Source organism: Neolamprologus multifasciatus, chromosome 18, assembly GCF_963576455.1.
Source record: "Neolamprologus multifasciatus chromosome 18, fNeoMul1.2, whole genome shotgun sequence".
Lineage (NCBI taxonomy): Eukaryota > Metazoa > Chordata > Actinopteri > Cichliformes > Cichlidae > Neolamprologus > Neolamprologus multifasciatus.
Genome location: NC_140456.1, coordinates 7,732,843 through 7,759,647, shown reverse-complemented (window position 1 = coordinate 7,759,647; position 26,805 = coordinate 7,732,843). Strand labels below are relative to the sequence as shown.

General features: G+C 43.1%; 1 protein-coding gene across 3 annotated transcripts; it reads left to right on the top strand.

Annotated features, from left to right (window-relative positions):
• Positions 1–1,979: 1,979 nt before the first annotated feature.
• Positions 1,980–20,119, top strand: LOC146497269 (arylsulfatase I-like). Of its 3 annotated transcripts, none has more exons than XM_085140424.1 (11): positions 1,980–2,122; positions 4,928–5,120; positions 9,843–9,982; positions 11,241–11,390; positions 13,496–13,570; positions 13,668–13,842; positions 14,187–14,423; positions 15,715–15,861; positions 16,654–16,792; positions 18,768–19,393; positions 19,481–19,900. In XM_085140424.1, exons 2-11 carry the CDS (start codon positions 4,944–4,946, stop codon positions 19,898–19,900), a joined length of 2,286 nt encoding a protein of 761 aa, XP_084996550.1. In that variant the 5' UTR covers positions 1,980–2,122; positions 4,928–4,943. The 3 variants fall into 3 exon arrangements, with proteins under 3 accessions (XP_084996550.1, XP_084996549.1, XP_084996551.1); XM_085140423.1 differs by having other exon boundaries at positions 2,036–2,161; XM_085140425.1 differs by lacking the exon at positions 1,980–2,122 and adding an exon at positions 20,019–20,119 and having other exon boundaries at positions 4,944–5,120; positions 19,481–19,901.
• The last annotated feature ends 6,686 nt before the right edge of the window (positions 20,120–26,805 follow it).

Genomic DNA, 26,805 nt, shown 5'->3' with positions numbered 1-26,805 from the left:
GCATGTACTGCTCACTGCCAGTGAATCAGGCCTTAATAAATCACGCACAGCCTCTTTCAACGCTGTGTTTGTTGGAAACTTGGCACAGGACGCAGCACAGGCAGAGGGTCCCACTGTAGTCGGGACTATTTGGACAGAGACAGAAAAAACTGTATCATTTAAAGAGGGATTTCAGAAAGGCTCCTTCCACCAAGATAAAAGAGTCTCACTAGATTTTGCCAAGATATTCTGAATAACCAGTCAGTCATCCATCCATCCATCCATGCATCCATCCATGGACAAAAGTGGCACAGCTTGGAAAAACATGATTTCTCTTTTAACTTTCAAAATAAATTAAGGGGCCAAATGAAACAGCTCCAGCATGTCTTGAGTAACACAGCCTCTGTGGCGCCCTTGTTTTGTGCTTATTGTCTCTATGGATGAGTGTAAAGTCTAATATCTAAAGACATCACAGCAAAACATCTGAACAACCTTCTCTACAAAACTTTGCCAGGTTTGAATTTAAATCAAACAAACGTCTCAGTTATATAATAAAATAAATGAAAACCGTTTCCAAATGTAACAATCCAAAGCTGGAAATAAAGATTAAAACGAGCAGCTCAGCACTATGAAGACCTCATACTGATGACATGTGTTCTTGTTTTGTAAGACCCACCGTCTACAATGTAGGTACATTTAGAAATAACAGACTCCATCTAGGACATAGACTTCTAAATGCCACCTTTCTCATATTTGTCTGCACACGTGGTCTTTAGATTTTTGGTATTATCCATTTTTTTCTGATTTTTAATAAGGGTTGAATGGAGCTGGTATTTTTTTTTTTTTTTTTTTTTTTAGTCTGGCATATTTTCCTGCCTCATCCTGAATATTTTGGGATCACTTGATCCTTATTTTGCATTTCTACAGCATGTTGCCCTAAAAGAAATTCCAGGCTTCCTGTGAGTGCCAGCGGACTCCTTTTGCCTGTTTAACAGTCCGGTCTGCAGGCAGGCTGCTCGGCTGAAGTCCTGCCTTTATTCCCGGAGACACGAACAAAGTGACGGTGTCAGTATTGACACTACAAGAAACACATTAAAGAGACTTAACGCCGTTGAAAGAAACGGCATTTATTGCGGCTTTATTACCGGTTTCCATAAGCGTTAAGTTACAGAAATAAAGTCAAGAGGAGCGGATGTTAAACTGGGAAATTTCCAAATTAATACAGAACTTAACGAGAGCTCTTGAAGACTGTTTTTGTTTGTTTGTTTGTTTGTTTGTTTGTTTTTAGCAAACATTTCATCTGGAGCAGTCCTTGAAGTCCTGTTATTCTGCAGCTGGACAGCCTTTAGGCGTTTTTTTATTATTATTATGTAAATAAAATGAAATTCAATTCGTCACTGGGACATAAAAATGCCATACATCAACAAACAACTCCGATAACACTCCTTTATAACGTCTACCGACTAAATAAAGATTTTTTTTTTAAAGATTTGAATTCAGGATCTGTGGTATTTAGCTAATTTAGGTCAAAATACACCTCACCAAATGACTTAATTATTATATACTGCCTACTAGAGGCAAAAGAGTCCCCAACGAAAATGCTGATTACAGGACAGGAAGTTAATTCACTGTTTATCAGGAACATTTGTTTAAGTGATGTCAGAGTTGTATTTCATTAATAATGCTTTATTGTGACAGTTTACACGTTCAGCCTGTTGACGTTATCACAGTTCATTTACGGCCCTGCAGTGGTCACTATGGTAACTGGAGGAGGTTTCATTTCATTCACAGCAGCAGTTTAAAATGACTTGGTCACGGACACGAACGATGTCGAACGGCGAGTCGAGCGTATTTTATTTTGGCGAGTCATGCCGGAAGTGGGAGCGCGTTTGTGTGCGGCTGTCCTTCGCTCGTATTTCATCTGCGGGGAGAGAAGGCACTCTTCAGACTGGAGGAAGGAGGCTCTGGTGGAAACTCAAAGGACATGCGGCGTCTTTTGCAAACTTTTCTGCAAACCAGGCTTTCTCCGAGCTGAAGAAGAAGAAGAAGCCGAAGGGTGAGGAATGAACTGAAGAGGAAGAAGAAGGAGAGAGAAGAGGAGGGGGGAGAAGAGCCGTTCACTCCCATTGATCCTTGTATCGAGGTATTGATTCAGGCCTGGCTTTGAAATAACACAGCAGAGGTGAGGATAAGATGAACGATGCTGACTTGAGTTTTCTCGACCTGGATATACTCTGATACCAGACTTAATATAGTATTATTACAGTTTTATTATTATTATTTCTGATAAATACTGCATTTAAATATATACTAACTCCATCAAAGCAAAACTAGGCTATATAAGGTTAGTCAGAGCTTCTTAACTAAGACACTCAAGGCAGGAAAGGAGTCACTCAGACTACTCTGCTTCTTTCCCATGAGTACCTGTATCTCACCAGTAGTTGGAAACCAGTACTCTACAATCAAGCTGAGACAGCTGCTATTCGTCAGCTTACATATAAAAACAACATTACATGGTCTTCTTGGCTTTCAAGTTAATAAACATGTCGTAGATGATACAGATAAAACAGTCTGAGGTTACCCTTCCTCTTAAAGAGCGCTCAGTTACAGTTTGCTTTGAGAAAATAAAGATTAGAGAGTTTAAAAAGATCCTTTTTGAACCTTGTTACTATTTAATGTCATGGATAATTTAATATTGTTTAAAAACTGGCAATTCGAGGAAGTATCAACGAGCATTCGGGCCTCGTAAAGGTGATTTTACACATCTATTAACAAGTGACTCACTCATCAGATCAGTCAAGACTGACAGCAGTCCTCAGTGTGAGCCAGCAGAGAGACGCACTCACCGAGATAAAGTAAACAATGGGCTACACATCGGACAGTTGAAGAGAAACATGGCACACATAGTTCTAAAATATGTTTGAAACTCCATGAATGTGGTCAAGTATTTCACAATAAGCCATTTTCCAGCCAAGGAGGCGGGCTTGTTTAAAAAAAAGAAATTATTGATAAAAGATGTTGGTCAGTTAGTCTTTTTACAGCTTTAGCAGCTCTGATGCGCTCAGAGTTTATAATTAAAATGTCACCAGGTTACAAAATAACATTTTACCCACTGGTTCCCTCGTCTGCAGCTCAGACCTTCACTGACCCGCGTAAACAAGCTAGTTTTCGCGTCTGTATCGTGTTTTTTCTGGCTCTGGTGGGAAGTTGAGGGTGTAAATATGCACGCAAACATGATTGATCTGCATTTATTTAACAAAGTGAGTCTATTTCACCTTACTTAAAACCAGTATGTGCATTTTATTGCTGTGTTTCAGCATTCGGTGAGCAAAAATGTTTATGTTTATTAGCGGAAGGCCAAAATATTGTTTAGGTGAGCACCAAAAAGTTTCATATGCAGGGAAATCCTGTGTACTTTATATACCTTATGATCCATAATAGCATCACATACGTTATTACTCAATTTAGATTTAAATCTGAAAATTCAACTTTATTTATACAGCACCAAATCACAACAACAGTCACTTTAAAGCACTTTATATTGTAAGGTAGACCCTGCAATAATAAATACAGAGAAAAGCCCAACAATCATATGACCCCCTATGAGCAAGCACTTTGGTGACAGTGGGAAGGAAAAACTCCCTTTTAACATGAAGATACCTCCAGCAGAACCAGGCTCAGGGAGGGGCGGGGCCATCTGCTGCGACCGGTTGGGGTGAGAGAAGGAAAACAGGATAAGTTTTTGATCAAATGTAGTGGAGTACTGTCTGCAGTTATTCATGCTGAGAGCATGGAGCAACATTTACATGAAATCTGCCGCATTTTAAGATCGTTCCAAATGAAACGAGCATCAGCTTTTCTGTCACGATGTAAAAGGTGGAAAGATGGCTTGTCTTAGTGGTGGGATAAAACATATCAAGGTTTAGATTGTGATTAAAGTACAGAGAGACTCACTCATTTGCATCCCTTTTTGGCCGTAAATCTGACTCCTGATGCACATGCTGTATTTCCCACGCTACAGAGGAATGTGTCTTTCTTTCACTAACATCACACCGTATAATGTGAAAACACTGACAGCAACAAAAGTTAGAAGTCAGTGAGGGTTCACTTTATTCAGATTGTTTTACGGGTGAAGGCGTGGGTGCGGTTTTGGAAACACCGTCAGCTGCTGACCAATCAACTCGCCATACATACTCTCTGTTGTCTCTGGACCATCGGGGCATCAGTTAGGTTACTTCCTGAAAAAGCGGTTTAAACTGAAAGAGAGGAAGTTTACATGAACATGAAAATCTGGCTGCCAACACAGGACTGTGATAGTCATGCATTTCAAGTATTAGAATTAATTCAGGCAGTTTTTCTTTGTGACCATCTGAGAAACACTAACCGGAGTTTGCTGGAAAGGTCTGATACGTGACATTAGAAAGCGTGTAACGTGCTCCAAGCATCGGTGCATTCCTAAGCGCGACCGTGATCATCCAGCTGCTATAACACCATATCCCCAGTGACAGAGTTTATCCCCGTTTGACACTCCTAGGGTGTGAAATGTGAAATAAATCAGCAAATGATCAAATAAAAGTAAGTAAAACCCTCTTCCAACGCTTCCAAACGCCCTTTTTCTGCTCTCTCTCGGTTCTGGGTAATATTCTAATAGTTTTTCTTTATTTTTTTATTCATGCTACTCAGTTCCAGAGATTGTAAATAGCTGAAAGCCCTCCTCGGAGTTTCAGCTCTCTGTCCACCAGATGGAAGTGTTTCAGATCACATTTGCAGCCAAGTTGGCAAGTCTGTCTCAAATGTGGTTTCGTGATCTACAGTCAGTCACCCCACTGATGGCAGGCTTGTGTGAATTTGTGCTGAGTCTAACATTTTTGAGCTACTCTTCCCTGGTGTTTTGTTCGTAGAAGTTGTCGCCGTATTGTTATATTCTTGTTGTCGTTCTTTTCCGCAGAGCTCCTGCTGTAAGGATGCAGGCTGCCCCTGCCGCTGCAGCTGCGGCTCTGACTGCACTGAGTGTTTTGCTCACCCTCGACTGCCTGTCGGCTCATCGGCCCCCGAACAATCAGATACAGCAGCAGACTGACGACACAGCGCAGAAGAAGAAGAACCAGCCGCACATCGTATTCATCCTCACCGACGATCAGGTGTGTGTGAGAGTCGTGCGAGTGCGTTTTCTTGAATCAAAATGCTTGGACGGTGCCACTGAAACGAGGAAACACACCATAGTATTTGCATAAATATATATTATTGGGGATGGAAATCAAATCATTCCCAAAACATTACAACCATATGTGTGAAAGTAGCTGAAAATCTGGTTTATAAGCAGTGAAATGAATTAAACAGCACGCATGAGAGCAGCATAGGAGGACTTAACGGCTCTCTGATTTAAACCTGAATTTCAATTTGGTAAGTCCATCTCAAATGTGGTTTCACGTATCCACCGCATGCAAACAGATGTTACAGACAAGATATTCACAACTTTGGAATCAAGACTAAAACCCTGGATTTCAGGTTAGTCGGTCATAAGTTGTTGTTTTGAACTGGGGATTATTTTTAGTCGTGGACGCCGATAGCTGCAGGTACCACAGAGACACACTCCTGTTGTGCTTGTTTAAACTCAGTATGTTGCACCGCAGTGTCACTGAAGACTGAGTGTGGCTAGGTGCTCGCGTGAAGTCCTCCCAAAAAACCAGCAAACAGTGAGGACACTATGCGTAAGTCAGATCGATTGAAAGTTTATACACGCATTAGAAGCACGCACAGTGGTCAGTTTTGATCGTTTCTATGTACTTGGTATGGTTCGACGTCTTCGTTTTCGCCACGCAGCAGCTCAGCTTAAGGATCGAGATTACCACCCACAGAAGAAAGAGTAACCCACAGACCTGGTGACAGCTGCAGCGTTTTGGCAGTGACACATGAATCCACAGGTCCCGTCACGCTTACTTAAAACCAAGCAGATCCTCTCATAGAAACTGTAAGACATACACGGGTCCAGCCTAAAAGTTACACACCTTGACCTTCTACTTCCTATGTAAAATACTACTCTTGACAAGCAGCTGATTTTGAGATGACTCTGGAAAGGAGGTCTTTCCACTGTTTTTTTATTAGTTTGTTTTGTTTTCAGTTTTTGTTTTCTGAGTGAAGGACCTCCATATTGGAGTAACTGTTTGTTCACTTCCTGTGATTTCTTGTTTAGATCACATTTAGACTGCTTAGCAACCAAACGTTTTGCTGCTGTCTGTACACCTCTGTTAATTTTCACATTACACTGTTGGTGAAATTGACTTTTTGTTAGCTTAGCTTTGATTTTGCATAATTGCTGCAAATCAGAAATGCTACATTACCAAGACAGCGCAGGCTGCTAGGAAGCAAGCATCATGTCATCGCTGAGGCCAGGTGAAGTTAAGTCCTTACTAAGACCAACTTAACAGCTATATCGAGTTTATTACAAACCATTTTATGTGCAGAGCTGTGCATAAGTCTTGAGCCGCACAAAATTTCTTTAAATGTTGGTACAAAATGGGAAACAAATGCAGCAATTTATTGAAAGGTGCAAACATGGAAATCCATCCATCCATCCATCTTCATCCGCTTTATCCGGGGCCGGGTCGCGGGGGCAGCAGCCTAAGCAAAGAGGCCCAGACCTCCCTCTCCCCAGCCACCTCCTCCAGCTCATCCGGGGGAACACCAAGGCGTTCCCAGGCCAGCCGAGACATATAATCTCTCCAGCGTGTCCTGGGTCTGCCCCGGGGCCTCCTCCCGGTGGGACATGCCTGGAACACCTCACCCAGGAGGCGCCCAGGGGGCATCCTTACCAGATGCCCAAACCACCTCAGCTGGCTCCTTTCGATGTGGAGCAGCAGCGGCTCTACTCTGAGCCCCTCCCGGATGGCCGAACTTCTCACCCTATCTCTAAGGGAGATGCCAGCCACCCTTCGGAGGAAGCTCATTTCCGCCGCTTGTATCCGCGATCTCGTCCTTTCGGTCACTACCCACAGCTCGTGGCCATAGGTGAGGGTAGGGACGTAGATCGACCGGTAAATTGAGAGCTTCGCTTTTACACTCAGCTCCCTCTTCACCACGACGGACCGGTGCAGCGTCTGCATTACTGCAGCTGCAGCCCCAATCCGTCTGTCGATCTCCGGCTCCCTTCTCCCATCACTCGCGAACAAGACCCCGAGATACTTGAACTCCTCCACTTGGGGCAGGACCTCATCCCCGACCCGGAGTGGGCACTCCACCCTTTTCCGGCTGAGAACCATGGCCTCAGATTTGGAGGTGCTGATCCTCATTCCCGCTGCGTCACACTCGGCTGCGAACCGTTCCAGTGCGAGCTGGAGGCCCTCACCCGATGAAGCCAACAGAACCACATCATCCGCAAAGATCAGAGATGAGATCCTGAGGCCACCAAAGCGAAAGCCCTCCGCCACTTGGCTGCGCCTAGAAATCCTGTCCATAAAAATTATGAACAGAACCGGTGACAAAGGGCAGCCCTGGCGGAGCCCATCCCCCACCAGGAACGAGTCCGACTTATTGCCGGCAATGCGAACCAAGCTCTTGCAACGGTTGTATAGGGATCGAATGGCCCGTAGCAATGGGCCAGACACCCCATACTCCCGCAACACCTCCCACAGGACACCCCGAGGGACACGGTCGAATGCCTTCTCCAAGTCCACAAAACACATGTAGACTGGTTGGGCAAACTCCCATGCACCCTCAAGTATCCTCGAGAGGATGAAGAGCTGGTCCAGTGTTCCGCGACCAGGACGAAAACCGCATTGTTCCTCCTGCATCAGAGGTTCGACTAGCGGACGAACTCTCCTTTCCAGCACCCTGGCATAGACTTTCCCGGGGAGGCTGAGGAGTGTGATCCCCCTGTAGTTGGAACACACCCTCCGGTCCCCCTTCTTAAAGATGGGGACCACCACCCCGGTCTGCCAATCCACGGGTACTGCCCCTGATCTCCACGCAACATTGCAGAGGCGTGTCAGCCAGGACAGCCCTACAACGTCCAGAGCCTTCAGGAACTCGGGGCGGACCTCATCAACACCAGGGGCTCTGCCACCAAGGAGTTGTTTAACTGCCTCAGTGACCTCGCCCCCAGAAATTGGCGGGTCATTCCCCTCATCCCCAGACTCTGCTTCCTCCTTGGAAGACGCGTCAGTGGGATTAAGGAGGTCCTCGAAGTATTCCTTCCACCGCCTGACAATTTTCTCAGTCGACGTCAGCAGCGCTCCACCAGCACTATACACAGTGCAGGTAGAGCACCGCTTTCCCCTCCTGAGACGCCTGACGGTTTGCCAGAACCTCTTCGAGGCAGTCCGAAAGTCTTTTTCCATGGCCTCTCCGAACTCCTCCCACACCCGAGTTTTTGCTTCAGCCACTGCCCGAGCCGCATTCCGCTTGGCCTGTCGATACCTGTCGGCTGCCTCCGGAGTCCCACAGGCTAACCAAGCCCGATAGGACTCCTTCTTCAGCCTGGTGGCTCCCTTCACCTCTGGTGTCCACCATTTGGTTCGGGGATTACCACCACGGCAGGCACCAACCACCTTGCGGCCGCAGCTCAATGCAGCAGCTTCGGCAATGGAGGCGCTGAACATGGTCCATTCGGACTCGATGTCCCCCGCCTCCCTCGGAATGCTGTTGAAGCTCTGCCGGAGGTGTGCGTTGAAGATCTCGCGGACTGGGGCCTCTGCTAGTCATTCCCAGCACACCCTCACTACGCGTTTAGGTGCACCAGGTCTGTCCAGCGTCCTCCCCCGCCACCTGATCCAACTCACCACCAGGTGGTGATCAGTTGACAGCTCAGCCCCTCTCTTTACCCGAGTGTCCAGAACATGGAAATGCAGCCTCAAATACAGTCTGTAAGGCAAAAACAGAGTTTCTACAAATCTGATGAGCTTGAAGTCAATATTTGACATCACCATCTTCATTCTTCAACACAGCCTGAGCTCTCTTAGGTGAGTAGTCTTCAGGAAAAGTGCTCCAGCCTTCTTCTTTGATTGTTGGCTGCCTTTGGCTCTGCAATCTGTCGAGATTATCCCACACTGCTTCATTAAAGTTGAGGTCTGGGCTCTGGGGAGGCCAATCCATCACTGATAGTGTCGCATTGTGTATTGTGTAGACACCTGCTGTTCACATCTCTCCTGACCTGCTTCATACTGATGACAATTTGAAACTAAATTTTTAAATTCTGAATTCACTTCTTATTTTGTTCGCCACTTCTCATGTTATCTCGTTTTTTTAAGGACACATTGCACACCATGGCGCAATGTGCAAAGTTTTTGGCTAATGGCGCTGTGAGAATGTCCTTCGCTGGTCCAAAAATGTTTTCAAAGATTCGGCTAACGAAATGGGAACAAATGATGTATTTTGGGACAAGCTATTAGAAAGAAAGTGCCTAAAGCTAGGATTTAAAACAGGTTGTTTTCTAAAGTGGTCTGTTATGTGGGGACGCAACACTGGTTCATCCCTTGAGTTATGTGCTGTTTGTGATGGTTAAATGGTTTATAGGTCAGTGTTAAGTTTCTCAAGAAGCAGAAAGTATTGTTTCCTACAGTATTGTAACAGGACCCAACATCTTAAAATGACTCACAAGCCTTAAGAACCAACCACTGTGGGGCTGAGTAATGAAGCATGCTTCTGATAGAGCTTCTCTGGAACTGTTGCAACACTGTTTCCAGCTCACAAACAAAACTGTACCATAGAAAATACAGACAAAACAAACACAAGGAAAGGCAGGCTGCACACACCTGGACCCATTACTTCCTTACAGTATAGTATAGGAACCACTGAGTATGTATTTGGCAAATTAAAGTGACACTCTAAAACACAAAGTCTTTGATGCAATCATGAATCTGTTGCAGGGTTTCAATGACATCGGTTACCACAACCCGACCATCAAGACTCCCACTCTGGACAAACTGGCAGCAGAGGGCGTGAAATTGGAAAACTACTACGTTCAGCCGATCTGCACGCCGTCGCGCAGTCAGCTCATCACCGGCAGGTACAAACACACCTTTACCGACCTCCTACAGTAAATATCGGAAGTCTTTACATTAAATTTTGACAACATTTAGCCCAGTCTCTTAATAAGCTGTCTCATACATAGTTTTCTCTTTGTTTCAGTATTTAAAAAAACACTTAAAAAGATCTTAAATCATTATCTTATTATCAAAGCCGTCCGAATATTGACTCATTAATTCATTTATAGCATGTAACTGCTATAATTCATATCCTCTGCTCTTATTTGTCTGGATGTACTGTCAGATTGTTCCATTTTAATGGTAAGAGATTTACAACATTAAGCCATTACCACATTAAAAGCATTTGAAGTGCATCCACATTCTTTCCAGAACTTAAACTACCCTGTTGATGGGTTCATTTGAAGCTTTGCTCTCGCGTCAGCGCTTTGAGTCTTGGCATTTTTTGCATTTTTCTTCCAGCTGTGCTTGTTGTGTCAGGTTTTCCTTTAGGATTTGTGCTCAGCAGTTATTAGCCAGCTGTTGTTATTTGTTGTGGGCAATACATCCCCGTTTACACATTGTACTAATTGCATTTTCACCACATCTGTAGCTTGACATTTCATTTCAAGTATATTACAGCTCACAGGGGGCATTACAGATTGAATGCTTTTCTTTTTGATAGCACGATTCAATGAAATGTTCTTTGTACAGCACCAAATCACAACAAGAGCTGCCTTAAAATAAAACAGAGAAAATACCAACCTTGCTGACCCCTTTTCAGCAAGCGCTTTGGCGACAGTGGGAAGAAAAAACTCCCTTTTAACGGGAAGAAACGTCTAGTAGAACCAATAATAATCTCTTTCTTGAAGGCATCTCTTTTCTGTTGGATTTTGAAACTCCAACAAGCGGTTTTTCATTCACTGCCAATTGTTTACACTCATATTAAGGCAGTTTTAAATCAACACATTAAATTGTGGGTCATTTATTTACAAGAATCTCATTTTTTAGGATATTATTCACTCTAAGCAGTTAAATTCACACATTAGAGAAGCACAAGAATCACGTTAAAGGATTAGAGAGGGCTTTAAATGTGTGAAATGAGGAAGAAATGGCTGCATGTGAAGCTCCTGTTTCAAATGAGGTAGCTGCTTTGAATAATGAGTTTATTGATTAGGCCCTGAGCTGCAGCCAGGATTAATAATGAGCTCCCCGCGTCTTCTCTGAGGCCAAACGGAAGCTCCTGCCTGAGCGGCTTGCCTGTTACAAACCCACTAACAGCTCCTTTTTTCTTTCTTCCAGATATCAGATCCACACGGGATTACAGCACTCCATTATCAGACCCAGACAGCCCAGCTGTCTGCCCTCGCACATGGACACTCTGCCTGAGAGGCTTCGCGAGGCCGGCTATGCCACACATATGGTTGGCAAGTGGCACCTGGGTTTCTACAGGTGAGAGGGAGCCTTCGGTATAACTTGGAGAAATATTGTTTGGTGAAAAGTCTGCTGATACAAAGATGGTGGAGAAACAGTGATGCAGTCATGATTCAGTAGCTGGACTACTTAACTTGAAGTAATCTTTTTCCGTATGACTTTATCAGTTTCTCATATCATCGTGAAGGAATCTTGGGCCACTCTTCTTTACAGGGGTGCTCCAGTCCATTGGGGTTTGCTGGCATTTGTTTATGTACCGCTTCCATGACAATGCCTCGGCATTTCTATTAGATTGGGGTCTGGACTTTGACTGGGCCATGGTAGCATCTTTTTTAGCTTTTCTGTTGTAGACTTGCTGCCGTGCATTTGATCGCTGTCCTTTTGTGTGACACAATTTGGGCCAAGCTGTCGAAGAAATGGCCTCACATCTGACTCCACAGTACTTTGGTATACAGAGGGGTTCGTGGTCAACTCAATGACTGCAAGCTGCTTAGGTCCTCTGAGCAACCCAAATCATCACCCCTCAGCCACTATGGTTGACAGCTGATATGAGATGTTTGTGCTGATGTGCTGTGTTTGGTTTTACCAAATGTGATGCTCTGCAAAATGACCAAACATCTACACTTTGGTCTTGTCTGTCTAAACAACATTGTTCCAGAAGTCTTGTGGTTTGTTCAGATGCAACTTTGCAAACCTTTTAGAGAGAAGAGGCCTTATCCTTGCACCCCAAACAAGCCATACTTTTTCAGTCTTTTTCTAATTGTACTCTTATTTACTTTGACATTTAACATCCTAACTGAGGCCTGTAGAGTCTGAGATGTAACTGTTGGGGTGTCTGCACCTTAAAGCGAATTTTCTGGGACTTATGGACCAATGGATTCTTATGGAAGCAGTAAGGGTGCACTTAGTTTTTCACACACTACTTTTGCAATTTGACTTTGTTTCTTGTAAGTAAATAATAACATGGTGTAGTATGTTATGTGGTGTCGTTCAGCTGACTTTGTATTTACCGGATTTTAAAAAGTGCTAAGGACAAGATGATTTTTTAATTATGTCCACGTTATTAAAAACGTAAAAAGATACTTTTTTTTCATGACTAGTTAAAATATGAAATGACGCAGGACGGTCTTTGACTGTGACATACTGTGTTTTTAAAAAAGAGACCAGCCTACCTTTCTGTCTCCACACACCTCACTAAAGGTTTCAGGGCTTTGGTATGATGCATGCTGGCTCACAATTATGGTTTACTTGGACTCATCATAATAGAGTCATTAATGTAACTGTTGACTGCACCTGTGCTTTTCCTGCTATGACAAGCAGAAGTATGTAGTATTATAAGTTATGCAAATTTACAGGAGTTGGACCAAAGGTTTCACAGCTGGACCCCACAGTGTTCATAAGCAGTGGGGGTTTAGTTAACCAATATATATTAATAGCTAACTATTGCTGTTAGCCATTTTACATGTATAAAGACCGCTCAGTAAAACCAATAATTTTTTTAAATTAAAAGTGTGTATGGTTTTTTTGCGTGACACATTTTAAGATATGATCAGTGCAGCGCGGAAACAGTACAAATCAATCAATCACATACGTCTACATATAACGCAGTGAGGCGCCTACAAGAAATGACCTGAGACCTGAAATGATCTGAGGGTGTGTCCAATAGAAATGTTCTACTGTTTAAAATGTTATCTGTGATACGTTTTTGTAATCAGCCGGAAGAAGGCGACAGGCTGAAACTTGCCAGACAACACAATCGGTCTTTATTCTACAGTTCGCTAGAGCTTTGAACTCTCCTATGGTTGAACTGAGTTGGCATAGTGCTGAACACTCCCTACTGTGCTTATTCTGTACAACAGACAGCATGAAGAGAAAGAAACTTGGCTATTCAAGCTGGAGAGCACTGAATGATCTAACTTACTGGAGTTAGTGGACGGATATCAAGTAAAGGGGAACAGCAGTTATCAGGTTCTTGACATTTTTCAAGACGTTTAAAGTCATCGGCCATCATTTGTGATCATTTCTTCTATGAAATGGTCCACATTGCTCAGCTGGTTGTTGGGGTGTCAGGCTTGTATTAAACCCTCCAAACATCTGTAAGCAGTAATCATTTTTTCCTTTAGGAAAGCGTGTCTGCCCACCAGAAAAGGTTTTGACACTTTCTTTGGTTCGTTAACTGGAAGTGTGGACTACTACAGGTAAATCACAACTACTATTATCACCTGTTTTCATGATTGCTCTCTGTCTTTTTACTGTGTTTACTCCAGTAACTCACATTTCTCCATCTGCGTCTAGTTATGAATCGTGTGACGGCAAGGACTTGTGTGGCTACGATCTCCATGACGATGAGGGCGTAGCGTGGGGCCACGAGGGGAAATACTCGACCACGCTCTTCACACAGAGAGCTCGCAAGATCCTGGAGAGTCACGATCCTGCAAAGAGGCCGCTCTTCCTGCTGCTGTCCTTCCAGGTACGGCGCTGAGGTCGTTACATTAAACATCTTTGGAAGATGGGTTACGTTAAAGCCAATCGAACGTTTTAAAAAAGGGGTGGAGGGGGGATCAGAGGGCCCAGTGTTCACAACAGGATGTGTTTGCATGTCATGTTTGTTTATGTCAGAATGTGAGCGCTCAGAGAGTGCACAGTCCACATTGAAGTGTTTGTTTGTTTGGCTTTTTTGAGACAGTTTGTTCAAACAGACTCAAAGATTTTAATTCAAAACACGCCGCCCAGATGTTTGTTGTTTACGGCTGATTATGGATGATTGATAGAATTTAAAAACACGTTATAATATCCTGTAACGTTTCCCTTCAGGCGGTCCACACTCCTCTAAATCCTCCAGAGTCCTACATCTACCCCTTCCGGGACATGGTCAACGTCCCCAGGAGAAACTTCGCCGGCATGGTTTCCACGGTGGACGAAGCGGTCCGAAACGTGACCTACGCCCTCAGAAAGTACGGATACTACCGAAACAGCGTCATCATCTACTCCACCGACAACGGCGCTCAGCCTTTCACAGGCGGGAACAACTGGCCGCTGCGGGGTCGTAAGGTAAAATAACTGCACCGCGTCTAAGCGTAGGCTTCATAAACAGTCCACATAGTCAAAATAACGTCTCTCACTGCTTTGTGAACTGCTGTTCTGAATGTGAGTGTGACAGAAAATAAGGCACAGTCAGTAATGCCTTTTTACCTAGAGAAGACACCCCCTGGTGGCCATTAAAAACAGTGCAAGTTTAAGGTTATGGACAATCAGGATCTTGCAGACATCTTTTATATACAGTCTGTGACCGATTAGGAAATTGCCCTCATGAGATTTTTATTTCGAGATGAGTCTGACAAGCTTAATATGGGATGTAATGAAAGAGCTATAGTCCAGAAGATTGGTTTTAAATGAGGACACACAATAAATGTCCTTTTATCAGCTTTGTGATATTATTATTACGGCTGTAGTCTGGTTAAATCATTTAATTTAATACCTACATTATAAATGTAGAACCACTTGTAGGTGTAGGTGGCGTGAACAACATCGATCTCTTCCTTACTCTGCGGTGTCCTGCAGGGACACACTGACTTATGCCATTCGTGTGGATTGACATGCAGCAGCTTCCTAAGCAGACTAGGGTTGGATGCTCTGCTCCAACTGTCCACTTGTCCCCCTGTGTGAGCGCCAGTAACAAATGCCATCATCGCTGCTGCAAAGCTTTACATGCGCCCATTAATGACTCACAATCCACCCTTGGTAATGCACACCATGTGGTTACACATGACTGTCTAAAATGTATCTACAGTAGGCACATTTGGCAAATCCAGGTTGGAAAATCACAAGGACTGATTTTTAAGGAATCTTATATAAGTGGGGTTTATTTCACTCAACCTTAAAATAAATATTTTGTTTAATAAATGGGTAAAAATATCAATAACATACACAAACTTCTTTTAAATCCGGGAGCAGACTCCTTTTCTTAACTGTATGAGGATCAGCCGTGACCTATTTTGAGCCAGTTAAAACCCAAAAACACGTGCCTGGCTCTACTTTGACATTTCTTTAGTCCTGTTGTTCTGCTAACCCATTCAGTCTTTTTTAGATATGTAAAAATGGTGCTAAAGAAAGCTGCGCAGGGGTGGGTTGAGGAACACAACAAAGAGCTGAACTCTTTACTCGGCCCTTAAAATTCTGCAGATGCCAAATGTGAACTGTAGGATGTGCAGACGACGCACAACCCAAGTATCCAGAGGCCTTTCACACGTCTGCAGTAGTTTTACAGATAACATATAAAAAATCTCAGCTAACCAAAATGGAAGAGAGCAGAATGTAATTAAATGTGCTGGCTGTGTTTCAGGGTACATATTGGGAGGGTGGAGTCCGCGGCGTGGGGTTCGTGCACAGCCCTCTGCTCAGGCGCAGGAGACGAGTCTCTAAAGCTCTCATGCACATCACAGACTGGTTCCCTACACTGGTGAGCCTGGCCGGAGGAAACATCAGCCAGGTCAGTGGGCCTGTGTCAGAACAATAACCTGTGGGAGCCGTTTGCTTGTACTTCCTCGCACTTGTCTCTGATGTTTCTTCTTAGACAATAAGTGTGGGAGGATAAAAGTTAAGCAGCATGGAAAAACGACTCTCCGAGTGTGTTACTGACCATTTTATTGTGCTATAAAACAGAGAGAGATACCGATACAAGCTCTTCTGTTACTGTAAACTCACTTCGTTCAGGATCTGTATGTTTTCCAGTCGTCTTGTCAAAGAGCTCAATCTCTGGTCCCTCAGCTCGCTTACTGTCTCCCCCTAATTTCAGATTAAGTTTATTCGTTGTCATTATTAGAGATGAATGTGGAGCTCTGCCTATACTCATCTCTGTGTTGGCCTCAGACTGAACAGTGCTACTGTAAAGCCGTCCCTACTTTTACTGTCATCTGGATAAATCAGCCGGACCTATTATGATAAGTGCAGCATTTCCAAACACTGGCCTCAAACACGCTTTGTGTTTTTGTTCGGATATAAATCATTTCTAAGTCCGTGCAGTCTGTGTATAGTGTCCAAAAAGCTTTGTTGGCTTGATCTGTGGATAGATTTGCATTGCCAGCAGATACGCAATGCTTTCTTGGGTACAGGAAACGTAGTAATTCAAAAAGTCAGTGGCGTCTTTTACAAGGAAATGACTTATTCTTTATTTGTGTCCAGTAAATGTATGAGTCTTGCTTCTGGTATTTTTTGCAGCATACCCGTCATTACCCTGCTCTGTAATCTCTTACTGTAAATGAAGTGTTTGCCTTCCGTTCAGAGCCCGGGCCTGGATGGTTTTGATGTTTGGCCCGCCATCAGTGAAGGGAGGGAGTCGCCCCGTAAGGAGATCCTTCACAACATCGACCCGCTGCACAAATCTCCAATTGAAAAGAAGAACCAGGACAAGGAAAACTCGGGTAACTACAGGGGCAAAAAAAGTCCATAAAGGACTTTTTTTAATGAGGTGTGAACAAAAAGGTCCAGGAATGGGCACGTAGGAATCACAAGTCTTCCTCATATAAATTTGACTGGTTTCCAGTTCGAGGTCGTCTTCTCAGGAATTTCCTGACAGCTTTTTTCACAACTGCTAATTTTAGATAACTCCCTGAAAGTCTGACTACTTCAACTGGGATTTTACCTCAAACTCAACTCAAAAAAAGACCAAACATTCATTTCCGTTTCAAACTAATCAAGATTGATGAGATCTGGATCTGCAGCTACAGCTGAGCAGTTTTCAGCTGAAACCTCTAAAGTTTCCAATCCGGAAACATCCCAAAGTAATGTCAGGTGAAGAGGCCAGGATCAGGCTCTTCTTTTTTCAAGAATCCATTTCCCAGTGTGGACTTCTGCTGTAACGCCCTGATTCATTTAAGGGAAACTGCCTCAACTGTGGCCATCACGTATCGTCGCAAAGCGTGTTGAAAACACTTTCGTTTTTTAGCCACGTCAACACAGTCCTGGTTCACCAGCTGGACTTACGCCCTAGCCAGATGGGCAATCCCACAGATTTATTCTACCTTCTGTAACATTGAAAATAAAGTTGATCATCGCACGAGTGCAAGCAAGCATAACAGGACTTCTGTGGAGTGATTTAAAATTAGCAGACATGCTGACAAATCAATTAAATTCAGTTTTATTTATATAGCACCAAGTGACTACAACGGTCACCTCAAGGTGGGTTTTTTTTAGGTTTTGTATATTTTGAGGTAAAGACCATAAAAAAAAGGAAAAAACTCCCTTTTAACAGGAAGAAACATCCGTCAGAATCAGGCTCAAAGAGGGGCGGCCATCCCTCTCGACTCAACCCCCAGCAGTCGTAGACTATGCCCTAGCCAGATGGGCAATCCCACAGATTTATTCCACCTCCTGTAACATTGAAAATAAAGTTGAAGAATTGCTGTTTTGACGCACTGGAAAAAAATCCAGCAGTAGCTCAAATGTGCTGATGCTCTGCAAGATAAAATGCTGATAGGTTGAAAGATTGGCTCGAACAACTGAAGAGGGCACTGAAGAGCTTGCTACGAAGACAAAGAAGGACAAAAATAATAAGGTATTAAGAAAAAACAGCCTGCGAAGGCTTCATTATCGCACTTCACTACAAAGAAGCTCTTTGGGCTCTGTGACAGGAGCTCTGCTAAAATAACAACAAACAGTTAAGCACAAACCAGTCATGCCACATATTCTGCCCCCTAGTGGAAGAGCTGCAGAACAACAGTCTGCAGAGCTCGACGTAGCCTCGGAATCAGACCAACGCACCACCGCGCCTGTTCCTTATCTCATGCCCTGCCCACTTTGCACGTCTCTTCACCAAGCAGCTGCTTTTAATTAACATTGACTGGTTTCAGCTTGCTGCTAGTGTGGACGCCTCTTTAGTCTACATTAATGTATAAAAACAGTTTGAGGATAATAGTTGTTATTGGTGTTTAAAGCTGGTGTTGAAAATGCTGGAAAAACAAATGTTTCATTTTCTTTCATTTTTGTTCTGTTCTTAAATATTTTGAACTGATGCTCTTGAGTTCATACATGGAAGGACTATATTTTTACTTTATTAAAAAAGGCTTAAATTGAACTTGCTTATACTTTGGGACGCTCAGCTTTATAAGTTACACTGATGCGGTTGCGCAAAATCTAAAATATTTTAACAGTGCTACGCCCATTTTACCAAGTACTTCTAGGAAATACTCTCAACTGAATGTACTGAACTCAGTGACCTTTTCAAACTGGTAGGAGATGATCTTTTAATAAAGTCTCATGTCACTAAATTTACCACCAGGGTGGAAAATGTTTGTTTACTGTAGGAAATACAGAGAGAAGAGAAAGAGAGAAATATGAGCACAAAAGAGGTAATTTATCTTTAATATATCTTGATCTCTGTTTTCTTTGATTTGGCAGTGAAAACTTCAAAAACCAAAGTTTTAAAGAAGGTGAAGAAGAAGAAGAAGGTTCTGAAGAAGCCACCAAAACAAAAGTTAGCCTTCAAAATAAAGACCACCAAGAAACCTCAAACATTTTCCCATCATGCCTCTAAGCCTAAATCTAAGCCCCTCTTCAAAAAGAAGCTCAAGCCTCGCCTAAAATCAAAACCCCCACCTAAAGCTAAGAATACCAAAGCCCACACTTGGGACCGGCCTCTGCCCAATCACAGGCCGCATCCAAAGATCGGTGGCACTTCGTCAGGGTCTGGAACATCCCGTCCTAAATCTCAGCCTCCGATCCAAACCCGTTTGAAAACAAAATTCAGGAGGACCACATCCCAGAACCAGAACTTGTCACAATCAAGCCAGCCGAAATCCAAGAGGCTCAAACTACATTCAAAGTCAAAGTCCAAGCGGACATTATTCCCATACCAGAACAGATCCCAACCTGGAATCCCACTGACCAAATCCCATCCAACCCTCCAGTTCGGGCTGGAGTCACTACAGCCGGTGTGGGACACTTCAGTCCAGGCTGCCATCAGAGTTGGAGATTGGAAGCTGCTGACAGGTGATCCAGGCCACGGAGATTGGGTCCCCCCACAGGTACTGCTGCATGCTTCAGAGAGCTTCATTCTACTTTTCTGTTTCACATTGATTGTTATAACAAATATTTGAAACATTGATCCTCAGATGCTTCCCACCTCTCTACCCGGTCGCTGGTGGAACCTCGAACGCTCAATACTTTACCAGAAATCCTCCATCCACAAAAACATCTGGCTGTTCAACATCACAGGCGATCCGTACGAGCGGCACGACCTGGCAGACCAGAGGCCAGATGTAGTCCAGCAGCTGCTGGCCCGGCTCGCCTACTACAACCAAACAGCCGTTCCGGTTTACTTTCCACCCGACGACCCCCGAGCCAACCCGAGCCAGCACAGGGGAGCGTGGGTGCCATGGGTGGAGGAGGAGGACGATGAAGAGGGAAAATATCAGGGAGTTTACAAGAAAAGTAACAACAAGATGAAGAAGAAGAAGAAGAAGTGCATGCTTTGCAATCTGCAGTCCTTCTTTTCGAAGATGAGCGAGGGGACCGTGTCTAGTCGCATCTGAGGTGTCAGCTGGAATTTGCATCAAAGACTTGAAAATTAATAAATCTTATTTTTTACTTTCACGTTTTCACAACTTTAAAATATTCAAGTTCTGTTATTGTGAATAACTTCTCTTTCAGAGATACGTGACCTTTATTTGTTCGTACATGCAGCTTATTCACCACCAAACGTGATCTGAGGTTTCCAGCTGGACCGTCCAGACACATGAGGCTCTTTTCACCGAGATTTAAAGGGTCAGTCCACTCAAATCACAAAAAGACGTTACTTATGTTGCCTGCAGACATCTGAAATCATACCACTAAGATCATGAAATCTTTGTCGTGATTTGGGTGAACTGGCCATTCATCGGGTGGTTCTAACCCCTGATCTCTGAGTCGGTGAACGCTGGTTTGTTGTTTTACAGATTTGTCAACCGAAAACTGACAGAGGTCCTCATACAAGACCCGACAACGAGTGGCAGTGAGATTTGTTTTGACACTGTAAATGTAGCAGATCAATTACAATAAGAGACTTGAGTAAATATATAGATTTACAGGTTTCAGTGTACGTTTACACCCTTAATTCACTCCACACAGCCAAATCAGGGTTTTAAAGGGACACTTCACCCAAAAGTCAAATTCATACATTCGGTGAGTAAAATTTTGCATAACTCGCCTGTCTGGCTGTTTGGACTGACAGACGTGCCAACATGTGCAGCTTCTGCGAGGCCTCACCTCGGCTAATTGGAGTCGCTGAACTGGACCTCGAGACTATGTTTGTGCTTTTAGAGCGTTTTTAAAGCAATTGTCTGATAATAATCTAAGTGGTATCGGCCGTCCAACAAAAGTTTGTGCTTCAGTTTTTGTTTGTAAAACTTTTTATTTGCCTTTTACTCAAATCTGCATCGTTGAGTTGGAGCCACGCTGTTTATTGATGCAGCGGCTCTTCTTCACACTGCACAGAGCAGAAGAGGAGGGGCAGGATGTTAGATAGAAGAACGTTAATTTCCCCACCCCAAAAAGTCCCGTACAGACTAGACACTGCCTCTGAAATGCTCCTGTATTCAAACCCGTACAAAGAATAACACATGAAACTCACCCGGTGTTTGTCTGGAGTAATGATACTGTAGCTAGCTGCATGCTTTGCTTGGTACATAAGTTCATGTGATTTGGGGTGAATTGTTCCTTTAAACAAATGTTTACATATTACAGTGGAAGTGTGTAATCATGACATAATGTCAGAAAGTTTTATTGTGTAATTTTAATATACTTGCACGTTTTTTTGTGACACATTCTCGTGACTTTGATGGTTTTGTCTCACTTTGTGTTGCTGTGGCTGAAACTGGCCTCTGGCAAGCTTTTCACTATGAATTTAAAGCATTTCACAGCACCTTTAAGTTACTACTGTGAATATCAGAAACCTCTTACTTCACACACACAGCACCAACGCATGTCACTGACAATATCAGTAAAACCAAACTGTCTGATTTTAATTTCCTTTAAGGAACAATTCCACTTCCACTAATGTGAAACTTCAGATTTTTATTCGTCTTTTTTGAAAGCACAGCAGAGGAAGTAAAAAAAGTCTTACAGCGGCCCGTTTTGAAGTCGGACGCTGGTTACTTGAGAGAGAGAAAGACACCTAACCTCGAAATATTTCTGTGTATTTGCTCAAAAACGAACAAACCACGGCTGCGGCTGATCTGCAACAGTGCGCATCAGTGTGAGCGAGGAGCAGAGCGTTCCCGAGAAACATTTTAAATGCACGTTGGATTTCTCCACCCTGGGTAAATAAAGGTGAAGTCAAATGAACCTTTGTCCTTCTATGTTTACTGGAAACAACGGCGAGGGTATGTATGATCTCATAAAATGTTGTTGTTGTTACAGATGGGTGTTTTTTGGTTTTTTTGTTGTTCTTTAGGGCAAGTAAGCCACCCGTGTTCATCAGGAAAACTCTTCATTTGAAATGCAGGCTATTAAAATCATTCAAATTTGATACACTATTCACTTAAAGTGTTTATATTTTAAGTAATTAAATACATTTAAAATGCTTTTGTTGCATAAGATGAAAAGACGTGTGCATGCATACATATTTTTCAATATGTCTCTGGGATTCTTATCTGGTCTGCACATCATTGCCCTCCAAATCAAGTCAAACCCAAATGATTTTGAGACTCGAGCCTTCTGTTATTGTGCAAATGCTGATTGTTTAAATTAGTAAACAAATATTCAAATCTTCAAGAAGCAGAAATATGCCTTGCATTTGGTCATTCACGAGAAAGTCGTTGTGCAAAATCTGCATAACCGCTAGGTGGCGCCAAACATTAATAATCCTGCAGATGCAGCACAGACCCCTTTCTCTCGCTCTCTCTCACTCTCTCCACACACTCACACACACACTTGGGGCAAAATAGGATTTTCCACGCTGCCTTCCTACTTCACACTGTTTCCGCTGAGAAATAATTTAATTTGGGGCTCCTTTGATCCCTGAACACAGCTGGATTGATGTAATCCTCTGGGATTAAATCTGACTCTGAATCATGAAGCCGTTTAGGCTGTGATGCTGCTGAAAAGCTGCAAGGTTGACGTCCACAGTCACTTTTAGTACTTTAAGCACTCAAAACACAGAAATTGCTCCAGTTCATTTACAGATTTATGATTCATTCAGTAAGCTAAACCTCACCCCCGTAAAAAAATCATAAATAGCTCAACCATAGCTTCAGTCCAGACCTTTGTGTTGACTTAACTAAACATAAATTGGCCTGCATCTGAATTTCTGTGTATATGAAACAAGCTGCACGACACCCAAGTCTGTAACAAATATGGGTCTCAAAATTATCAACCACTTATGGCTGCAAATATGTGAATTTTGTTAAAAGCTTTTTGTTAAAGTTTGTTCAGTTTTCAAGAGTTTTCTCCATCAGTATAAACTAAAAATATATTTAAATAATAATCTAAAGCCCTTGGTTTTCTGTTATAGGTCTCTCACTGTAGCTGGTGGTAGTGAAATTAAAGAATACGAGGGGAAAATGTGTTAAAATTTGAGTGTTTGCCCAAAAAAATGTTCCAGTTCTGTTTCATCCAAAGATCTGAACCTTTTTCAGTTTGGGCCTGAATGGATGTTTATAACAGGGATGGAGTTTCGAGAGCGTCCTCTGCTGCTACATCACTATCTGGTACGGGAACTGCAAAAGAAGTCTCTGCAGCGGATAGTGGGGACAGCACAGAGGATCATTGGAGGCCCTCTCCCACCCATCTCCCAGCTCTACAACAAACACATCATCCGACATGCGAACAGCGTAGTGAAGGACACTTTCCACCCCTCACGTGTAATGTTCTCCCTCCTTCCATTTGGCAGACGGTTTCGCAGCATCAAAACCATAACGGCCCGACACTGCAAGAGCTTCTTCCCCCAAGCAGTCAGAGCCCTCAGCTCACTCCCACCAAAGGAATGATACACACATACACCTTTACAAACACCTTAAAAACTCACCAAAAGACTCAAAAACAACAAAAACTTCACAAACCCACTACAAACTGGACCTGGGAACAATATGCTTACTTGCACACTCAGTCACATAGTTACTGAGCACACATCTAAACTATACTATATTTGCACATTTTGCATCTTGCACACGTCTTCGTCCTCTCTCGTCTACAATATCCTGGTAACAACTTGAACCTGGTATTCAGTACCTACTGCACAATCCACTTTGTATAGTCTCTGTCCTGTCTTTGTTTATTGTACAGTTAGTACTGTATAGTTATCATTATAGTACTGTATATGGTAATGGTAAATGGCCTGTATTTATATAGAGCTTTTCTAGTCCCTAAGGACCCCAAAGCGCTTTACACAACCAGTCATTCACACATTCACACACTGGTGATGCCAGCTACATTGTAGCCACAGCCACCCTGGGGCGCACTGACAGAGGCGAGGCTGCCGGACAATGGCGCCACCGGGCCCTCTGACCACCACCAGTAGGCAATGGGTGAAGTGTCTTGCCCAAGGACACAACGACCGAGACTGTCCAAGCCGGGCCTCGAACCGGCAATCTTCCAATTACAAGGCGAACTCCGATCTGTATAGTACGGTATAGTTAGTAATTAGTACCTTTTTATCCCTTAATTCTACCGAAATTTAGCATGTTAATTATTTGTAATTCCTAGTTTTATATATCTCTTGGAGATTTTGTACACTTATAAATATAAACAGCATTTCGGTACGCTGTATACTGTGTATACTGCTGTCTTGACAATAAAGCTCTTGAATCTTGAATCTTAACTATTGCTGCTTTTGATAGTTGCCACCAGAAACACTAGTCAGTCAAATGAACTGCTCTTATTTTATAAAGGTCTAAAAACCAGTTGGCAAGCGGCTGGCAACCACTGGTAACACTAAAAAGTGTATTCCCTGATACTGGCAGCTGCTGTGAAACTGGTTGAGGGTTTGTTTGGTTGGGGGGGGGTGAGGGGGGAGCGGTTGACCCAATGATAACTAGTCCTCCTGACACAGGCCAGTCAGAACACCAAAGTTGGCATAAAGGGGGCGGAGCTAAAGCAGCTTGTTTCACACAGACGTCAAACTAAAAGACTGCATCAAGGCTCAGAGTAAACTGAATCATACAAAGCTACTGTAGTGGAGTCCAACAACAGAAATAAAGAGCTGGAAATGAGTAGGCTAAATCACGTATATTATGTTTACCAGCATTAACAGACGCTTCTCTCTCAGCTTGAATAAGCGCACTCACACATAAATAATGCACTCGCTCCTCTCACACCTTAACAAGTTTAAATTAAAAATATCTCCTCCTTCTCGCCCTGCCTGTCACGCTCTCGCCGACATCCTGCATCATCGTGAACGTAATAATCCGGTATTCATCCCGCGCCCCCCGCTGGGAGCCAGAGGAGTGTGAGCTCCACAGAACTGGAGCATGTGGGCAGCTGTGAAATCAGGATTCCCTCAGCACGGAGCAGCTTTTTAGACGCTTTCTGCTGACACAATGAAAAACTCATAATTGAGTTCTGTTCCGTGGTCGCACTGACATGAGCCTCGCTTTCTACTTCTTTACAAGATTAAAAAAGGAGGAAAAAAAACAGAAAAAGGAAAAGACGACGCACAATCGAGATGATTTAAAATGGTACATAGTGGCATTTCAGCGCATTCATGAGTCAGATTTGTCACTTTTTCAACATGACATGTATTGCAGTATCAGTCTGACATTAACATTAATACTGATGCCACACCACCTCCTCCCCCATCTCTTTGCAAAGCTCCCTTTTCATCTTTTCCTGCTTTACTCTCAGTGTCAACCCCCTTTTTTGCCCCGCTGTAGCAATACTTGCATCACCCACTTATAAGAACTGAAAAGCATCTTGAGTCTTTAAAAGGAGCTGCTCGTTATAAATCCCTCGTACTCTTACCTCAACTTATGAAATTATTATAACACAAATGGTGCAGCGTTTAAACCCATTATCATTTAAATTACATTCCCTTTTTTGCGGTTTGTTTAATTTGCTGCTGAATGGGCTCAGTTTGCCCACGAGGATTGTTTAAGTTTTCTCTTATTATTTGAAGATTTCATTGTCTTTGCTCAGACACAGAACACCGTGTACTCCTTCTAACATGGTTTTTCAGACTGAATCTGTCCTTGAAAGGCCTCCGAGAAAAGAAGACCGTGCGCTAAACCTGTGCTGCTGCATTTCACACTTCCTGAAAATAAAAGTCAATGAGTCACATCGTGATTGGTTTCACAGAAAGTAAGCCAGGTTTCAGGATCGCCTTCACCTGTGGGAGGATGAAGCCACATCTAATGATTGATCCCAAGTGAAGGTTGCACAAGTCAGTTGCCTAGGAAACCCCATAATGTATTTACCGCCCCCTCGCGTGTCAGTCGGTAGCAGTCACTCCAGTCACCCATCTCAAAGGTCAGAAAGGTTTAACTTGGGATCGCTGACATTCATGATTGCCGGTCATTACATTACTGATAATCTCATGGAGAAAACTGGACTTAGCTCCACAGTTCAGCTAAGCTGCCAATACAAAAGATAGCCACCGTACCATCACTCATTAGAGAAGTCTAGTGTTGAACTGACTTTACCATTTTTGCTGTCACCATCTTGCTTTTTTGAAACCAAACATCAGGACTGTGAAACTAGGTGGGCAGTGATGGCCATGTGTGAGCCTGACTTAAAGCATCCCGTTGGTCCTTTTTGACTGATAGCTGTTATAATTAGGAGGTTATGTTGGACCATAAACTTATCAGGTTTAGTGATGTCACAGAAAGCAGCAGGAAAGGGTTGTTTTGTAAAATCCAAGCACCTTGGGACAACAATTTTTGTGATTTGGTGCAATTTAAATAAAATGTAACTGAGTTGAATTGAAGAGATCCAGCGACATATATTTTCTTATACTGCATGTGTCTCCCAGAGAACTTTTGGGGGAAGTTTTCTGTGAGATCATCTAATTTATTAAGGGTTGGAAACTCACAGAGGGGAGAAAGACATGTAGCAGACTGAGAAACACGAAGCTATTAGACTTTGGCTAATAGGTAGAGCAGTTTTCACTAAAGTGGATGCCGTCCATGAGTTTCAATATTCGGTTCTGCTCCGTTCTGATCTGCAGGAGACCGAACACCTGCTGCTGCTTTTCATCAAATCTAGTTACTTTTGACTCAACAATACGCCGTGAAATGTGACTTGAATTTAGCTTTAACGTTGAACGAGAGGTTTTTGTTAATTTGAAATAGCGATTCATATTTATAAGACTAAAGCAGCATCTTCTTTTAGAGAAATAATCCCTGAGTTAAGGGTTCATTAAAAAGTCATACCTTTCAGCTAGGTCCCTGATAAAGATAATGTGCAGGTTTTGATTCTTAGTCCACTAAAATGATGAAATTTAAACATTTACTTATTATTCCATGAATTT

Coding starts and splice junctions, on each gene's coding strand:
- LOC146497269 (XM_085140425.1), top strand. CDS start 4,944: ATGCAGGCTGCCCCTGCCGCTGCAGCTGCGGCTCTGACTGCACTGAGT. Junction 13,571..13,667: donor GGAAGTGTGGACTACTACAG/GTAAATCACAAC, acceptor ATCTGCGTCTAG/TTATGAATCGTGTGACGGCA. Junction 15,862..16,653: donor CCGGAGGAAACATCAGCCAG/GTCAGTGGGCCT, acceptor CCTTCCGTTCAG/AGCCCGGGCCTGGATGGTTT.